Source organism: Scyliorhinus torazame, chromosome 15, assembly GCF_047496885.1.
Source record: "Scyliorhinus torazame isolate Kashiwa2021f chromosome 15, sScyTor2.1, whole genome shotgun sequence".
In the NCBI taxonomy this organism is placed as follows: domain Eukaryota; kingdom Metazoa; phylum Chordata; class Chondrichthyes; order Carcharhiniformes; family Scyliorhinidae; genus Scyliorhinus; species Scyliorhinus torazame.
This window is the reverse complement of record NC_092721.1, coordinates 147888309-147908132: the sequence shown is the minus strand read 5'-3', so window position 1 is coordinate 147908132 and position 19824 is coordinate 147888309. Positions and strand designations below refer to the sequence as shown.

At 44.5% G+C, this 19824-nt stretch overlaps 1 protein-coding gene across 4 annotated transcripts in view; it reads left to right on the top strand.

Annotated features, from left to right (window-relative positions):
- Window positions 1–19824, top strand: part of atp8a2 (ATPase phospholipid transporting 8A2) — an 890601-nt gene that overhangs the window by 311499 nt on the left and 559278 nt on the right. For all 4 annotated transcript variants that reach the window (XM_072476889.1, XM_072476890.1, XM_072476891.1 and 1 more), the window contains 7 exons: window positions 2285–2390; window positions 5126–5208; window positions 5611–5660; window positions 6347–6416; window positions 8651–8735; window positions 10235–10374; window positions 14107–14245. In XM_072476889.1, the coding sequence (XP_072332990.1) occupies window positions 2285–2390; window positions 5126–5208; window positions 5611–5660; window positions 6347–6416; window positions 8651–8735; window positions 10235–10374; window positions 14107–14245 (673 nt within the window). The remainder of the gene's footprint in view (window positions 1–2284; window positions 2391–5125; window positions 5209–5610; window positions 5661–6346; window positions 6417–8650; window positions 8736–10234; window positions 10375–14106; window positions 14246–19824) is intronic.

Sequence of the window (19824 nt, the reverse complement as noted above, 5' to 3'; positions counted from 1 at the left end):
ATTTAACACATGGCTAGAGAATTCAAGTAGAGACCAAACATTCTGTACTATAATGCAGCTAATTATGGTAACCCAAGCTCGTAACATTATACTCTATTGTGCTTTAATTTTGTACACGTGAAATTGTATAGTTTTATTAAGTTTACAGCAGTTTGAATTTGAAAGCTTTCACAAAATAGATTAGAGAATGTTTCTGTGCAAAGTAGTTGATTCAGTTGATAAAGTAACAGATTTGTGTTTCCATGAACTTGTTAAAAATTACTACAATCAAAGTTGTGTTTTGCAAATGTCAGGCTCAGTTTCCATTTTTGACCTGAAGCAATTTGGTCGCTGCTCATTGAAATGCTGACATTTACTCCCCTGCATTTCTTTCACAATACTTCAGGATTAAGACAGTAATACTGGTGTTCAGGTGCAGTTACAAAAGTTGTTTTCCTTTTTCATAGGTTATGCAAATACTTGATTTGGTCAGTTGTATTATATTTGCCTAGTAACATAGAATAGTGACTTACAATAAAGAAAATAGTGCAGCTTTTGTCACAGTTTTAATGGGTAATTAGTTAGTGAGGTTGAATGACTGGGCAATAGAAAATAACGAACAAGTGTGTAGCTTAAGAAATTGTGATTTGAAGTGGTGTTCTTGGTCTTTATCGTTCACCCTGTTAGTAAATGATTTACATCAATACACTTAAAGCAACTAAAGCAGTTATGTGGTTCATGATAAGTTAACCATCTCGGTGAAGGAGTGATAGCTAACAATGTTGAAAAACTTTGGTGTTCAGCAGACCAAACGTGTGTGTGTATTGAATTGCTGGCCACTGGTGAGTGGACAAGGAAAAAGATAGAGTGAGATTTAGTTAAACTTAATCCAATACTTGACAGAACATGTGGATTCTGGTACAATTGGGAGCCTGTGAATTATATATGGGAGACGTACATTTAGCCACATGCTTGAGTACCTGTCAGCATTCATGAGGGTTCCAGGTTAAGGATTCAGGTGTGCCCGGCATCTTTGAATTTGTCTATATTAGTGTTTCTGGAACATACCTCTTCATTCACCTGAGGAAGGAGCAGCGCTCCGAAAGCTAGTGACATCGAAACAAACCTGTTGGACTTTAACCTGGTGTTGTAAGACTTCGTACTGTGCTCACCCCAGTCCAACGCCGGCATCTCCACATCATTGCATTTAACTGATATGGTGAATTATAAACATGGGAAAAAGAAGCATGGGATGTCTACTCCAATGTGAAGGAAATGTAGCATATCAGCTTTTAACTTGCGAGCTGAAGAGATTGAGTTACATTTTGTGGCAGTTATTGTGAAATAGGAGCTTATTTGTTTACTTTTTTAAGTTTTCAAATCATAATTCAACTGCTACATCAAAATAGTTCTGAATCTGTTATGCATACTTTTATCTTTCTAAAATGTTTGTTGCTATCATCAAACTTCAGTTAGTTCCTTTGGCATATATGTATCTACATTTTTAATGATAGCAATTATTATTGCTTCTTCTGAACTGAATTATAAACACAAATTAGCAGTACTATGTATACACACGAAGCCTATCAAAGAACTCCTGAAGTGAGGGGAGTGGGTTGAAGATCAAACTTTCTATTTTTTGGATTAGTAGCACAAACCAAATGTTTAAATGACAAAGTTATATCTCAAATGGGAAAGTTGATGCAACTGTCCCATTTGAATATAGAATGGAAGATGTGGAGCGCTAGGACTGTTGCAACTGCCTGTTTTACTCTACTGGCTGTTGGCTACGAACAGGTCTTGAAACAAGTTGGTGAACAGCTTCCATATCCTGTGGCAACCTCATCCCGACCCACAGATGGCAAATTTTATTTTCTCCAGCCTGAGAAATCCTGCCGAGCAGGATTCCCCAGCAGGCAATCAGGGAGGCAAAGGCTAGGGCGTCAGCCCCCCTCCCCATGAAGAGCTCTGGCTGATCTGATACCCCGAAGATTGCCACTTTTGGGCATGGCTCCACCCTCTCTCACAACCCTGGATGTGGCCTCAAAGAAGGTCGAACCGTACCCGACAGGTTTGGGGCATGCCCAGAACATGAGTGTGGTCGGCCAGGCCTCTCTGGCACCATTTGCATTTAAATATAATTATGCTGTCCTGACAGTGGGAAAAGTGTGGATTCTCAACAGTATGTGAAATTTGAACATGTATGTGATCAGATAAATAGATTTTGAAACTGTAAGACAATATAAAGGAACATGAAAAGTTCTTAACTTGGTTGTTCACGCTGAATATGCATGCTTAATTTCAGCCAACGTCTGCCGAGATCCGGGAGTTTCTCATTATGATGGCAATTTGCCACACAGTAGTTCCTGAGAAAGATGGTGACGACATTAACTACCAGGCTTCATCTCCAGGTGAGATAACTAGAATATGATAGTGAGAAACTGCAAGGTATAATTGTAGAACTAAGATCACAAGTGGAATCCATGCCTTCATTTATCGTGCACCAGCTCCTTAAAGAATTTTAGTATACTTCAGTGGAATGTTATGATTTTGAAGGGCCGAGGGGGGGCCCTTCAAAATCATATTTTTTTTAATGGTTTTGAAGGGCCACAATCCTGAACAACGCCTTTCTGAGGAGCCCGTCTTACTAAATTAATTCAGAGTCATTCCATGTGCTTAATTTGCTTCAGTCTTGATTTACGTATCCCTCTGACAAATGCACAGACATCTCCCAATTGTGTTAACCTTATAGGGTGGATTCTAACTTAATCAACTGAGTAGCAGCATTCTCTTTTCTGTTCAGTTCCTTTAGTTGCCCTGGCTGTCTGTGCAAAGGAATTTCAGGGCGGTATGCACTTTTGTTTCAGTGTTCCATGGTTATGCACAAGCCTGTTTTGTCCAGTGTGTCATTGGATCAGCTCCTTATGGCTGTGCGAATGTGTGACTTTATTTGGGTACCAGTACTTGGACTTGATCACTTTCTGGTCTTATTGTTATCTTCTAGCCATAGCTATTAACAGCTCGCTGTTCCTCTACTGTATGCCACAAAATCTGTCATTTTAACTGGGATTGAACAGCAAGGTTCGATACATCATAGGCAGGAACTGCTGACAAATAGGGAACTTTTAATCCATCAGATGCAGGAACTGATTTTTATATTTATGTATCCATTGAGTGTTTAATAGATTTAAACTCGAGTGTTTTAAATATTTATAGTCATTATGATCTTGAATCATTGTGATTCATGGTGCATCAGATCTGCTGAGGTAGCCAGTCCTGTTCAGTGGAATGTTAGTCTGTCTAAATTTATTGCATGTGCTTCGGCAGCTGGTAGTTAATTGCTAGGAAGTTATATTTACTCAAATTGTAAAACAGATGATCAAGATGGGCTGCATAGAATACTGTTTCTCAATAAATCGTTGCTCAGGTAAATATTGTATCACTGTAATACTAATCAAAGGAAATGATTGTAAGGTATAAATTGCATATTGTGAGTTCTGATGTTTATAATTGATTTTCACATCAGCGCAAATAAAATGCTGGGAAAATCCTAATTGCAAACAACATAAATAGAGCATTGTCTCGTGAGCTTTGTCAATCATATGAGAAATATCCCTTTCTTCCTTTGCACCTCATGCTTCCAGATTTTTTCTGATGTGTGTCATTTGTTTTACAACCTGCCTGGCCATACAATTGCTGCCTGACATAATTTCCATTGTTCGTCACACATTTGTGTGTGTCTTCCAGAGAAATAATTGTTACCATTGAATAGAGCACAAACTCAATGTGGTAGGAATGGATTGATGTGAGTGAAAGAATAATGAGAGTACCAGTATAAGAAGTGAAGTGGTAAAGAAAAATATGATTTGGTACTGCAGTGATAATTGAGCAACAAATTTGAGAAATTAGGATCTATGTAGCCTACCTACTCAGTTACCCGTTTTGACGTTCACATTCATTCATGAGGTTAATAATTACAATAAACTGAAATGTAGTGACTTTAATATAGAAAATGGCTCAAAGTGATCAGAGGGGAAATTGATTTGGAGCAAAAGTTGAAGAGTTAGGAGAGAAGGCAGAAAATAGAGAGATTAGATAATATTTTGAGGAAGTAATGAAGGAAGATAGCAAAGCAGGAGGATTCCAGAGAAATTAAAGTTGGTAGAGCTGGAAACTGTACCATCAGTGGAGGGAGGGGGAATGCACAGGAAGGTAAAGCTTTAATGGATCGAAGGCTGCAAACTGCAGCATTAAACTGGAGGTTGCAGAAGTCTTTGGCGATGGAAGCAGTGGAGGTCACAGGATATTGTGTGGGCCACTGCAGTGTAAGGTACAATTGGTGGAATTATGAACCAATCGATCAGTAGAACTTGATGCTTGGCAGGCCAATGAAGTGCACACTGATCACATCCAGTGAAGAAAGAGCTCGCAGTTTATAAAGTCTTTGTTCATCGGATATCCAAAAACTTTAAAGTCAGTTGATTACTTTTGTATTATAGTATACTGTGGTTAGATGGAGCAATACAGCAACCAACTTGTGCAGAGCAAGGTCCAGAAACAGAGAATGTTTTTTGGTGGTTGCTGTTGAGGTACAACTATTTGCCAAGGCACCAAGAAAACTCCCCAACTTTATTTTGAATAGTGCTGTGGGCAACATTCTGGCCCACGATGTTGCACCGAAACAAAAGCCATCTAACCTACACTATGCCATTATCATCCATATGTTTATCCAATAAACTTTTAAATGCCCTCAATGTTGGCGAGTTCACTACTGTAGCAGGTAGGGCATTCCACGGCCTCACTACTCTTTGCGTAAAGAACCTACCTCTGACCTCTGTCCTATATCTATTACTTCAGTACTGCCCAGAAATATCACTCCAGATTATGTGCTTCCACCTCTGGAGTGGGAATGTAAAACACAATCTCCTGTTTTATATGTCAGTGTTGCTATACTGAACTAAGGCTGTCACCAAAGTTGATTAAACTATGGATAAGGGTGAAAGTGATGAAATGGAGGAACCATGCCATGTTTTGTAGGTGGAGGTAAGTGGTGTTAGCAATCGGCACAGAGGAAAGGTCACCACTTACTTTTTTACTATTAATTATGGGGGTAATCCTACTGACTGACAGATATGTTTTTGCGCAGACGAAAACTCATTGGTAAAAGCTGCAAAGAAGTTTGGATTTATCTTCACTGGAAGGACACCTGATTCTGTTATTATAGAAGCTGTAAGTAAACTTATTGATTGATTTTGCTGGAGGTAGGATGGCTGAGAGTGGGTGGGGTTTTATGGTGAAAGTGCATTGAACATTTTGGGATGGGATTGGCTTGATGAACCAGTTGGACTTTTCCTACCTATGTTCATATATTCTCTCATTATTGATTGGGGTACTTCATTACAGAGAATGAAATGTTTATGTATTTTCAAGGTTTGCTATTGAAGAACTGAGGAGCAGTGTTTTTAATTTTTCTGGAAACATCAAAATGAAATATATAAAACTGCATCATTTGTTTTGCCAAGTGTCATGTGTGTTTTGATTGCTGAAGTTTATTGAGAACTACTTGTATGATCTGAGAAGTTAAAATTACAAGCCAGACAAAATAACTTGATTTTACTTCTCATTTACCAGATGGGAGAAGAGCAGACCTATGAACTCCTTAATGTTCTGGAATTTTCCAGGTAATGCATCTGTCATTTAGTTCATCACAATGACCAGTCCCATTGAAGTAACTGCATGGTGAAAACAATGCATTTAGAATGTACCTTATTATGACATCAAATACTCAAAAACCTTCACACAATGAATTACTTTTAGTTGTGATAATTGTTGTGCAGGAAAAACTGCACATTGGGGCCAAGGGTAGATATTTATTGAGATCTGAATTTAACTGTTAATTATGAAAATAATGGTCCATAATTTCTCTCTATCTGTTTTGATATGAGACTCTGTAGCGGATGCACTTGATCAAGTTTCAGTTTGTGAGGATGAAATAGGGACGGTTCGAAATAAATGTCAGGGTAATGCAGGCCAAACCTTCTCAAAATTGACTTGTGGCTGTTAATCTTTGTTAGACTTTGGGCTTATTTTATTATGTCCACATTTTGGGTTATATTTTTCATAGAGTCAGAAAGTTTTACAGCAATTGAGGACACATCAGTGGTGTGCTCTGTGCAGTTGAGAATGTTTATGTGCACAGCAAAAAATTAATAATTGCAATGTAACACCTTCAACTTTGTCAGTTAGTAATCCTCAATAACGAGGAAGTTATTTATTATGAAGAAAACAGAATTATGTGGCTTAGCTGGTGTATACTATTTTTATTCACAATTGTGTGAAGTGAATTTGTTTGTTTTACCACCAATAGCACAAGGAAGCGAATGTCGGTGATTGTTAAAATGCCATCAGGAACGATCCGACTGTACTGCAAAGGAGCAGTAAGTGTTCTGTTCAATTTGTTCAACCACACAAATAGCACAAATCTGTAAGGCTGTTCCCAACTCTGATTACCATTTGGGTTTTTTTTTAAGTAGTGTTTACTTTAACATTTTGTGTTCAGGGAGAATTCAAAGCATTTGTAAATACTGTACATACAAAAATAAAACTCATTCCATTCATGCTTCATGAAGTCCTAAATTCACAAAAACTGAAAAGCTTCATATCCTCTGTGCTCTGATATCAGCTGGGATGGCAATTTGCATATTTGTGCCTCAGAACTAGTTGCATCCTGTTGGCCAAGCTGTTCTAGTACAGCTACAATACTGGCATCTCCCCAACAATGTGAAAATTTCCCAAGATTGACCTGTTCACAAAAAAGGGACAAATCCCATCTGGTCAACTATCACCCCATCAACCTCCACTCAATCATTCGCAAAGTGATGCAAGGTGTTCTCGACAGTGCTTTCAAGCACACTACAGCAATAACCTTCTCATTGATGTTCAGTTGGGTTTTGCCAGGTCCACTCAGCTCCTGACCTCTACAGTCTTGGTCCAAACATGAACAAAAAATTTGAATCCTAGAGGTGAGGTGGGAATGCCTGCACCTGACATAGGGCAGCATTTGACTGACAGGAGCACTGGCAAATTGAAGTCAGTGAGAATTGGGGGTAAACTGTCTACTTGTTGGCGTCATACCTAGCACAAAGCCACCATCCTGACTTGGAAATATGTATCAATTATTGGAGGCCAATTTGTCCCTGGACATCACTGCATCACTACTCAGTCTGGTCTGGGACACTACCCTATCTTCAACTGCTTCATCGATGATCTTCCTTTCACTGTACGATCATAAATGGGGATGTTTGGTGATAATTGCACAGTTGGTGCCATTCACAACTCCTCAGACACTGCAAGGCATGTTCGACACACATTTGACGGGCAGCACGGTAGCACAAGTGGCTAGCACTGTGGCTACACAGCGCCAAGGTCCCAGGTTCGATACCCCGCTGGGTCACTGTCTGTGCAGAGTCTGCACATTCTCCCCGTGTCTGCGTGGGTTTCCTCCGGGTGCTCCGGTTTCCTCCCACAGTCCAAAGACGTGCAGGTTAGGTGGATTGGCCATTCTAAATTGCCCTTCGTGTCCAAAAAAAAAAGGTAAGGAGAGGTTATTGGGTTACGGGGATAGGGTGGAAGTGAGGGCTTAAGTTGGACGGTGCAGACCGAATGGCCTTCTGCACTGTATGTTCTATGACGCGCCTGCCATACAAGTGCAGCACGGAGGCACAGTGGTTAGCATTACTGCCTCACAGCACCAGGGACCCTCGTTCAATTCTGGCCTTGGGTAACTGGGTGGTGTTTGCATATTCTCCCTGTGTCTGCGTGGGTTTCCTCCGGGTGCTCCGGTTTCCTCCCGCAGTCCAAAAATGTTTTTTTTAAAATAAATTTTAGAGTACCCAATTATTTTTTCTCCAATTAAAAGGGCAATTTAGCCTGGCCAATCTACCTCCAAAGATATGCAGGTTAGGTGGATTGGCCATGGTAAATTGCCCCTTAGTGTCCAAAGATGTGCCGGTTAGATGGAGTTACAGGGGCGTGGGCCTAGGTAGGGTGCTCTTGGTAGGGTTGGTGCAGACTGGAAACTGTCAATTACTGGGTAGGGGGATGCCCTGGGGGTTTGGGAAGGGGGTGATCGCGACATTGGGGTTCGACCCAGGGAGAGTGGTTGAGGTAGGGCTGCAGCTTCCATGCCCAAAGGGCAGGGCAGGGCACCCCAAATCTGACAGGCCTACAGATTGAGGCGCCCTAGCCCCGCTTCCTGCCTGAGATGGAGAATTGTTCCTTTTTCTGTTTCTCAACCTGCTGGGCAGGGTAAGGCCTTTAAGTGGCCATTTTGGCCAGCTGAGGGCCTGAATAGTGGAATTGCAGCTGAGTTGGGGTGAGGGAACTCACGTCCATGTGAATTTACACCACTCCCGCTTTGCAACTCACCTGGGGGAATGGAAAATTCTGCCCAACAGTCGATTTTACTTTTTAAAATATTTGCCTTTTGACAATGCAAAAGTGCTGGTCCTCAACCTACGGGTTTTTCAATTGCATGGATAATAGTTTGCAGTTAGGTTTCCCAGATTCCAGAAAATGGTGGCCATTTTCAAAGCAGACCATCTTACATTCCTGCAGAATTTAGGTGCAATATTTAAAAGGTAAAATAAATTAATATTTTGCCATTTAACAGGACAATGTCGTTTTTGAAAGACTTGCTGAATTATCAGAACATAGAGTTCAGACATTAAATCACCTTGAACAGTTTGCTACAGAAGGTAAGAAAACTCTGAAATACCATGTACTTCGTGATGTCGATGAATGTTTGACCACAACCAGCCATGGAATAAAATAGTGGCAAATTTACTATAATAGCGAGCAAAATAGTGGTTCATTTTATTGCAATACTCTCAATGACACCAGTTTCTGCAATATCAGAATCTTAAATTCCTAACTCATAAGATGTTTTCTCTTTTGTGATTTGGCAAATATCTAGAATATCAAATGTTCCTAAGACTCCTGGTCAATCAGGAAAATTATTGAAAACAGCCTTGAAAACATTAGATTTAAGTACTCTTTTTATCACCAATGAGCATCTGCACTGGATGGTTAAACAGAATTACGACACTTCGAAAAATAGAAACATCGAAAATAGAAGCCGGAGGAGGCTATTCGGTCCTTCAAACCTTCTCTGCCATTCATTATGATTATGGCTGATTAAGTTCAATACCCTGATCCCACCTTCCCCCATATCCCTTGATCCTTTTAGCCCGAAGAGCTACATCCAATTCCTTCTTGAAATTATACAACATTTTGGCTTCAACTACTTTTAGTGGTAGCGAATTCCACAAATTCACCACTCTCTGGGTGAAGATATTTCTCCTCACCTCGGTCCTAAAAGGTTCACCCCTTATCCTAAAACTATGACCCCTAGTTCTGGACACCCCCACCATCAGGAACATTCTTTCTAATCTACCTTTCTAATCCTGTTAGAATTTTGTAAGTTTCTATGAGATCCCCTCTCACTTTTCTAAACTCCAATAAATATAATCCTAACCGATTTAGTCTCGACTCATATGACAGTCCCTCCATCCCGGAATCAGACTGAACTCCCTCCATGGAAGTACATGGGTGGGGGGGGGGGGGGGGGGGGTGGAGTAGGGCTGGGGAGTAGCAACACAGGGTGGGAGTTACGGTGGATGGAAGTGATAGCAGCAAGGGAACTTCCTCATAGTAAAATAATTTAACATACTCTCTAGGCAGGATTTTTATTCTGGGGTCAAGACCATTTCAGTGTCTGTGGCCCGTTGCGATTGTTGAACTGCTGGCTCAGCACCCCAGAGAGGTTTGAAATCCTGCTGTCCGAGATGGTAAGAGAGAGAGGATGTCTCAAGATTAAGCAACTCTTAAAGACTTTTTAATTAAGATGAAAATTGACAGAGGTGGCCACAGGATTGGGGTGGCTGTGGCCTCAATTACCAGCTGGAAAATTCTAGTCGTCTTTGCCCTTCTTCGACTCTTTGAGGGCCTTAATTGACTACCAGTTGTTTGAAGACAGGTAACTGTCCTATCACCTGAAGGTGAGAACATATAGGCAAACTGGTCTGGTAGAGTCATGCGCCGATTTCCAGCCCTCCCAACTTTTTTTTTGCATCTGACACAGATGAAAATTTCCAATCTCTGTCTCTTAAATTGGATTAGGTTAGGTTCACGGCACAATTATTTCCTTAATTTACAGTTTAGTATTTAGTATTGAAATAGTTTTATTCCTTTTCAGGTTTAAGGACGTTGTGTTTTGCGTACACTGATCTGGAATTGAATGACTACAAGCAGTGGTCACAGATTTATAACAAAGCCAGCATAGCTCTTCGGCATAGAACCACTAAGTTGGAGGAATGCTATGAACTCATAGAAAAGGTGAGGTGTGATTACTGCTGTGTTACATGCATGTGCCACAGTTGTGGACAGTGCCTCAAAACTTGCGCATTGGAAAAGCGAGAGACCATGAAAGCAATTTGTTATAGAGTGTTATTATTATGCATCATCTTTTTTAAATCCATTGCTGATGTCATTAGTTGTTGTTACCACCTGTGTATCTTCATATTTAACTGCCGTTGGTTCTAATTGTATTCAGTTACTGTTATTTTGATATTTAGCCAGCTGCTCCATTTTTGAGTCCATACTGCATTTTAAACTGCATTATTTTTATATATTAAAGAAGATGAACTTTCACCGCATTTCGACTACCTTTTCGTGGCCAAGTTACCGCACAATTGACATGGCACTGGCCTGTGCTAGATACCCACAGAGCTTCTTTTATATTGTCCTGATACTTCAGCTAGGTCCCAATTAAAGTGCATCTCATTTCACTGGCTGCACCCCAAAAGTGAATTTGCTGATATATTTTTATTGTCTTGCTTTGAGAAGAAGGAGGACCACCTGCTTGTGAAAAGAAGACAACAGCAGCCTTTTGCAGTCCAGAGCCAGTCCACAGTTGGAAATGAATATATGTTGCTCTAGACACTGCAATAGAGCAGCTGCAAGAGTTCCTCGATCCTGCCTCAAAAGCAGCGCAAGAGTCATTGATTGTTTCGCAGATTAGCTCTGAGAGAACAACCGCATAACCTGGAAGCTTTTTCAGTGACTCCACCATCTTCTTTTCCCTTGAACCATTAACTTTTAACTGCCTTTTATTTTATAATTTTGTGTATCTCGAAGGAGTAATTGGCATTCTTTAGTAGTTCATACTGTATGTTAATAAGCGTTGCCTTTCTATTTGACAAGGCTGAATTTATAATACGCTAATAAGTTTGTTCAATGAGAGAAACTTTGTTAAAGTTTATTCTGGGTAACAGTAAGCTAAGGTAAACAACTGACCATTTTGGGGTGTGTGAATCAACCTTTTAATCTAATAGTGCAATCTGTGCAGCAGGGGGGCTAATTAAACTAGCACTTCTCTCATCTCGATCCTAACAGTATAGAAAACAGAAAATGCAGATAAAGTTAGGATGACTGGTCGTGTGGTGGATTGATTGGGACAAATGGCCTGTTTCCATGTTGTAATTTTTGTGTGTAAAATGAAAGTGTTATTTGAACTAAATCCAGCAGAGTGCAGCAGTATTTAAACTTCTGAAGCTGTAAAAGAAAATCTCATTTATTTTTAACAATATGTTGTACCATTTAACAGTACGAATGCTCAGTGAAAGAATGAAATTAGAAATTAGTTAAGAAAATCTGTACATATCGGGGGGAAAATGAGTGAGCAGGTTGAAGTTTAAAGTACTTTCAGGCTTGTTAATTAACTTTAGCTCTAGAAGTCAGCGCTGTTCCTTTTGATGGCTCAGTAAATATATATTGTATCATGAGGTGTGGCAGTAAGTCATGCAAACTTGAAGCCCTTGGTCGCCTGTGCTGAGTTAATTGTTTTCAGTGGTAAGAATTGGCCTCCGTGTCCTGTGACTGCAATAGCAACTTGCATTTAAACTGTGCCTTTATTGTAGTAAAATATACATGAGCAATTACACAGTCAGATTATTTCATCCCCATTCACCATTTGTCTCACTTTCACTCTGATTGAAATAAGTAATTACTTATGAAATGAAATGAAAATCGCTTATTGTCACAAGTAGGCTTCAAATGAAGTTACTGTGAAAAGCCCCTAGTCGCCACATTCCGGCGCCTGTTCGGGGAGGCTGTTACGGGAATTGAACCGTGCTGCTGGCCTGCCTTGGTCTGCTGAAAAAAGAGACATGCTGTCAAATATTTTTGTCTTGCACTCATCAGCACAGCTGCAAGCATGCCAAATTTCAAAGCGAACAACAATTTAAACTGAGAGAGAATAGGGGTGCTGATTGATTGATTTGCTGATTTGCAAATGGGCTTTGATTGGTTGAGGCGTTGCTATGGTGACCGCCATATTGACCCAATCCTTCTGTTTATTCAAAGAAGGTTCAATGTTTGGGCATATTTCTTTTGTCTACAGTAGACAGGTCCCTGCACATTAATATCTGTAATATCTAGCAAGCTACATTGTGAGCCCAACTGATAATTATGATTGTTAGTGTGATTCTGAGCACATCTGGGTTGTTCAGTAAGTTCTGCCCAATAATAGAATCACATCTAATGTTAGACATTATTTTCTGAGCTTTACAAACACAAATGGCTGAGTATGGTCAGTGTTCTGCCAATTGTGAACAACTGATGAGAGGTTGTGTTTCATATGATTGACCAGTCATTGGAATGTATGGCCTACATATCTGGCATCATGCTGGCACTAAAATTCATATACCACATTACGCATTTGTGTGGTTTGTCTTCATGGCAGCATCCTGTTACTGGAAAACACCCCACATGTTGCCACTTCATAGTAGGAGTACGAAAACAGCTAGCGTTAGCCATTGCTGGAATTTTTGAGATATTTTACCCTTGCAGAATAATTTGAGATAGAATGGACACCTTGCAGGTCCGAAAGGGGTGGCCTGAGACCCATTTGTGAGTGTGTAATATACAGTTCGCTTTGAGCAACAGTGAAACAGTGAAGCTAGCCATCTCATGCTGCTACCACGTGGTGACAGCACAAGTGATATTTTCCACAAACCAAATGCTGCTGTCAAGCCAAAAGACATTCTGTCTACTGTACAAGTGTATAAATCATATAATCTACAGTGCAGAAGGAGGCCGTTTGGCCCATCGAGTCTGCACCGGTCCTTGTAAAGAGCACCCTACTCAAGCCCACAGCTGCAATCTATCTGCATAACCCAGTAACCCCACTTAACGTTTTTGATTTTTGGACACTAAGGGCAATTTGGCATGACCAATCCACCTAACCTGCACATGTTTGGACTGTGGGAGGAAACCGGAGCACCAAGAGGAAACCCACGCAGACACGGGAAGAACATGCAGACTCCACGCAGACAGTGACCCAAGCCGGGAATCGAACCTAGGACTCTGGAGCTGTGAAGCAACTGTGCTAACCACTGTGCTGCCCTGATGTGCCATATAAATTCCAGTGCCCAAAGGCAGTATGGTGGCGCAGTGGTGAGCACTGCTGCCTCACGGCGCCGAGGTCCCAGGTTCGATCCCAGCCCTGGGTCACTGCCCGTGTGGAGTTTGCACATTGTCTCTGTGATTACGTGGGTTTCACACTCACAAACCAACGATGTGCAGGGTATGTGGATTGGACACACTAAATTGCCCCTTAATTTAAAACAATAAAATAAAAAAGTAAATTACAGTGCCTGTGTGATACAAGGTACATATGTCCCAACAATGATGAATTGTATCAAACAACAATGGGCAGAGTGTTGAATGTACCCAACAAGACCGTGCTACATATATTCATGTGCAGGCAAAAGGAATATGTACAGCCATGCATCTTTTTGAATAAACAAAAGCATGGAGGACAATCAATTCTTGTGCATTCACAATGGAAATGTCCTGACCAATCAGTGTCAATCTTCCAACCAATCAGCACTCCTTTTCTCATGCAGTATAAATTGTTGTTCCCTTGAAATGTGGCTTTCTTGTGTATCACCTGAAGAGTGAAAGAGGAAAAGCTTTGACAGCACGTTTCTTTTTTCAGAAATACTCAGGTTCTGTTTTCCAAGAGACTATCTGTGTAATATATTTTCTCATAAACCTATTTTTCAGAATCTGTTGCTTCTTGGAGCAACTGCCATTGAAGATCGTCTTCAAAATGGAGTACCTGAAACCATAGCAACACTATTGAAAGCTGAAATCAAAATATGGGTCCTGACAGGCGACAAACAGGAAACTGCAATCAATATAGGTGTGTCTACCTTCTATTCCACATACACTAGTTTTTTTAATGCCCAACATGTTAATAAAATCATAATATAAAATCCATATTATTACATTTGTGTATTCTAAATTCCTGGGTATATTTGAAATAAAGTTCAAGATTAAATAGGGTGAACTATGAAGACACAGATGGCAAAATTGCTTTGACTAGATGCTTTGTTGCCTGAATTACAGAATGAGGGGCAACCCAATTGAAATTATTTTGACTATACTCATGAAAATGAATTTAGGTAAATACAATCCTGTACAGAGTCGAAATTTTCAAATGCACATGAATGAACCATGATTGATCATTTTAGGCAGAAGTGAACAATCTAGGAACAGTTTGCATATTGTTTTCAACCAAGTCAATACCTCTATCTAAAAGCATGTTTTGACCAGTCGTGCCCGAAATGACTTGCAAACTTGGCATGATTTGTTCAGTAACATGATTTGTTCAGTAACCACGTCTGATCAAATGAGTCAACAACAGTTGGAAAGTTGGTGGGGGAAATGGGGATTCTCAATAAAGTTCATAGCTGGGACTTCTGGTGGCGCAATGTAGGGGAAAGATGTGCATGAGGCGGCTCCCGCTAGAGTACTGCACTTTTTGCTCTTTTCTCTCAGTTTCAGCGGGTATTTTCTTTTGAAATCCTACATAATTAATGGGTTAAGGATCCTATATGTCTGAAATGTCCAGAAACATCAGGGAAAGAAGGTGATCAGAAGTTCGTTGATGGAATTGGAGGCCTCTCAGAACTCGCCAACAGATAAAATGGCAGAGGCGGGCTCTGGCAACTCCACTAACAGCTGAGGGGATTCTGAGTACATTGGCGAAGGAATTTGATAAACACTGGCGGATTGTGTCGGGGGACCTCCGGAAATCGATGAAGGAGACCTTGGCCCCATCCGAGAGGCTCTGGAGAAGAACAGTGAAACCGTGAAAGCCCGTGGAGTCACGATAAAAGATATGGAAGTGGCCCTTTCAAGACACAGTGATTGCCTCACTGGAAGCAGAGATGTCTTTGGTGGCCAAAGCGAACAGATCATTGAAGGCCAAGGTAATGATTTAGGTGGCGAAGACACCCTCCCAATTCGAGGGCATAGTGAAGGGCTGTGTCCACTGGCGCTGCGATGAGGAGGGACGGGGTGAACTGTGCGGGATACGGATACTATGGGCAGGTGTCACGGTGCGTGTCTGAATGAACCGTGACCAGGCAGCCGGGGCACCCATTCATCGAAAGGCCCCTGGCTGCCTACAGGTGGTCGTGCCAAGGCGGCGGAGGCGTCCCATGCGTCACCGTGTCTACCAGAACCGCATTTCCTTCGAGGACCTAACGGAAGCGGCATGCAGGAGGCGACTCCAATTGGGCCGTGAGACGGTCGGGCACATATGCCACCTAATAGCGCACCTGGCACCACGTGGAACGGGGGGAGGACATGCCTTCCCAGTGAGAGTGAAGGTCACTGTCACCCTGAATTTTTTCGCGACCGGCTCCTTCCAATCGCCGAGCGGGGACCTTTGTGGAATCTGTCCGGCCTCGGTGCACCAGTGCATCTGGGCAGTTACCAACGGCCTTTATGCTGTCGCGGGACGATACATCAATTTCCCGGAGGAGCACGCGCACCAATTCGCCTCAGTGGCCGAGATCCCGATGGTACAGGGCGTCGTGGATGATGTGCACGTCAACCTGCGTCCACCCTCTGAGAACAGGGACGTCTTCCTGAACAGGAAGGGGACATATTCGATGAACGTCCAGGTGGTATGCGACCACGGAATGCGAATAATGCACATGTGCGCCCAGTACCCGGGAAGCGTGCATGACGCCTTTATACTGGCGCAGTCCTACATCGCTGCAATTTTTGAGGGTAACACACCCCCCCCCCCCTACCCCCCACTACAATGAGGCCCATGCTGCAACCAGGGGTGTGGTGGAGAGGTGCTTCGGCCTCCTTAAAATGAGGTTCCAGTGCCTGGACCGCTCTGGAGGCGCTCTACAGTACAACCCCGACAGGGTCGGAAGAATCATCGTTGCATGCTGCGTCTTGCACAACATCGCCCAACAGAGGGGCGATATAATGGAGGAGGAAGAAGCAGGTGAGCCCGATGAGGGCATCGACTCTGAACATGAGGAGGAGGTGGAGGATGAGGAGGGCGAGGATTGGAGGGCGGCGGGGCACAGACACCATCGGGGTGCGGGATTTGGCCGGGAGGCCGCACAACGCCACCGGTTGGGACAGCGAGGCGTTGATCGATGCATGTTTCGCACACTAGGGGGAGGGCATCGTTGTTCAGGGCACTCGCACCGTTGACCGCACGCACAGGCTCCACCCAGCAACCCCCTCACCTACCTCCCGCACCATCGCACAACCCTACCACACACGGCACCACTCTCAAGCAACACTACACCTGCGGCACCTCGTTACTGTCGGTACACTTTTACTTCCGTAAGCCGGTGTGAACAGTGCCATGTTGGATGATGACAACCCGCTCTGCGATGAGCTGTGAGCTACAGATCACTACTGAATGTCTGACTTATGGCCATATCTGAACACCACCACCTTGGTGTCCCCTTTGTGCGTCACGGACACTCCATCACATGTCCATGTGGGGCAGCGGGCGTCGGAGCACTGAGGACGACGGCGTATTTGGTGTTGGGGGGGCTGATGCGACCATCATTCACTCGAGACAAGAGTAGAAATACACTGGCTTTAATCAACTAGAACAGTGCCTGCCTGCGACTGATCTAACACTGAGAGCCGCCTACAGGTCGACTGCTCTTTGTACCTCCCTTCAAGGGGAGGAGCCATGGGCAGAGCCCATACAGGCCCCAACATGTTACCTTATGGATAATACCATACAATGGCCCATAGGTGGAGCCCACAAGGGCAACAGCATAGCACAGATACACGTGATTATTAATGTAATACATTCACCCCCTGTTAAAAAAATGAAGTCAGGCGGGGGTGACGTGTTCATAAGTTCAGCCGGTCCGGCGCACGGATTGTGCGCTGTGATCGCCGAAGCTCTGGCATTGTTGCTGGCCCGGGTGTCGAACTCATCCGTGCTGGCATCGGTGATGAGGGCGCCGGTGCGGGTACAGACGTGGACTCTGGGAGCGTCTCTTCTGGAGCTTCATTCCTGTGGATAGGTGAAGGGGGAATGGCGGGCGGGAGGGGGTGCAGGAGCCATATGGGGCAGGGGCGCTGGTCATGGTAGGTTGGGCGGGATAGGGTGAAGAGGCGGTGGTGGTGGAACTGGCGGGTGCCAGGTCCCGGAGGGAGACCGTATCCTGTTGGCCATCAGGGTGTTCGATGTATGCGTACTGGGGGTTGGAGTGTAGGAGCTGGACCCTCTCTTCCAGGGGGTCGGACTTATGGCTCCTGACGTGCTTTCTGAGCAGGACGGGCCCTGGTGTCTTCAGCCAGGACGGAAGCGAGGCCCCTGAGGTGGATCTCCTGGGGAAAACAAATAGGCGGTCATGAGGGGTCTTGTTTGTGGCCGTGCAAAGTAGGGACCTAATAGAGTGGAGCGCATCGGGGAGGACCTCCTGCCAGTGGGAAACTGGGAGAATCCTAGACCGTAGGGCCAGTAGGACGGTCTTCCAGACCGTCGCGTTCTCCCTCTCCGCCTGCCCATTTCCCCTGGGGTTATAATTGGTAGTCCTGCTCGAGACGATGCCCTTACTGAGCAGGTACTGACGCAGTTCGTCACTCATGAACAACGAGCCCTGGTCACTGTGGACATAATTGGGGAAACCAAACAGGGTGAAGACACTATGTAGGGCTTTAATGATGGTGGCTGTGGTCATGTCGGGGCAAGGGATCGCAAAGGAGAAACGAGAGAACTCATCGGTAATGTTGAGAAAATATGTATTGCGGTTGTTGGAGGGGAGGGGCCCTTTGAAATTGATACTAAGGCGCACAAAGGGCCAGGATGCTTTACCAGGTGGGCCTTATCTGGTCGATAGAAGTGCGGCATACACTCCGCACAGATTTGGCAGTCCCTGGTCATGGCTCTGACCTCCTCGGTGGAGTAGGGCAGGTTGCGGGCCTTGATATAGTGGGTAAGCCGGGTGACCCCCGGGTGGCAGAGGTCATCGTGGATAGCACGTAGTCGGTCATCTTGCGCGCTGGTGCGTGTGCCGCCGGACAGGGCATCTGGGGGTTTGTTGAGTTTCCCAGGACGATATACTATATCGTAATTATAGGTGGAGAGTTCGATCCTCCACCTCAAGATCTTATCGTTCTTGATTTTGCCCCGCTGCGTATTATTGAACATGAAGGCTACTGATCGTTGGTCGGTGACGAGGGTGAACCTCCTACCAGCAAGGTAGTGCCACCAGTGCCGTACGGCTTCCATGATGGCTTGGGCCACTTTTTCGACTGAGGAGTGCCGAATTTCGGAGGTGGTGAGGGTGCCTGCTTGATTGAAGATAGTGGCGAGAGCGGCCTCTGATGCGTCGCTCTCCACCTGGAAGGGGACGGACTCGTCCACTGCGCGCATTGCGGCTTTGGCGATATCCGCCTTGATGCAGCTGAAGGCCTGGCAGGCCTCAGTTGCGAGTGGGAAGATGGTGGCCTTGATTAGTGGGCGGGCTTTGTCCGCATATTTGGGGACCCACTGGGCGTAATATGAAAGGAACCCGAGGCACCTTTTCAGGGCCTGAGGGAAGTGGGGGAGGGGGAGTTGCAGGAGGGGGCGCATACGGTCAGGGTCGGGTCCTAGAACCCCGTTTTCCACGACGTAGCCGAGGATGGCTAGTCTGGTTGTGCGGAAAACGTATTTCTCCTTGTTGTAAGTGAGGTTAAGTGTTTGGGCGGTTTGGAGAAATCTGTGGAGATTGGCATCGTGGTCGTGGCCGCAGATGGTGACATTGTCCAAGTATGGAAATGTGGCCCGCAGCCCGTACTAGTCCACCATTCGGTCCATTGTTCTTTGGAAAACCAAAGGGTCATCCTCCCCCACGCGGCCCGCCACATGCGATCCATGGGGGCCGCGATCTTGGACGCCATCTTCCTCACCGCCCGACATGCTCAACCGACGGGGGCCATCGAACGAACGGGGGCGTTCGTGACGCCAAAGGGGACCCGGAGGAAGTGGAAAAGGCGGCCGTCTGCCTCAAAAGCCGTGTAGTGGTGGTCCTGCGGGCAGATTGGGAGCTGGTTGTATGCAGACTTCAGATCCACCGTGGAGAACACCCGGTAGTGTGCGATCCGGTTAACCATGTCTGCGATCCGGGGAAGGGGGTACGCATCGGGTTGCATGTACCGATTTCTGGTTTGGCTGTAATCTACAACCATCCGGTTCTTTTCCCCGGTCTTGACGACCACCACCTGAGCTCTCCAGGGGCTATTGCTGGCCTCGATGATTCCCTCCCGCAAGAGTCGCTGGACCTCGGACCTGATAAAAGTCCTGTCCTGGATGCTGTACCGCCTGCTTCTGGTGGCGACTGGTTTGCAGTCGGCAGTGAGATTTGCGAAGAGTGGGGAAGGGTCGACCTTTAGGGTCGCGAGGCTACATACGGTGAGTGGGGGTAGGGCCCCCCGAATTTCCGGGTTAGGCTC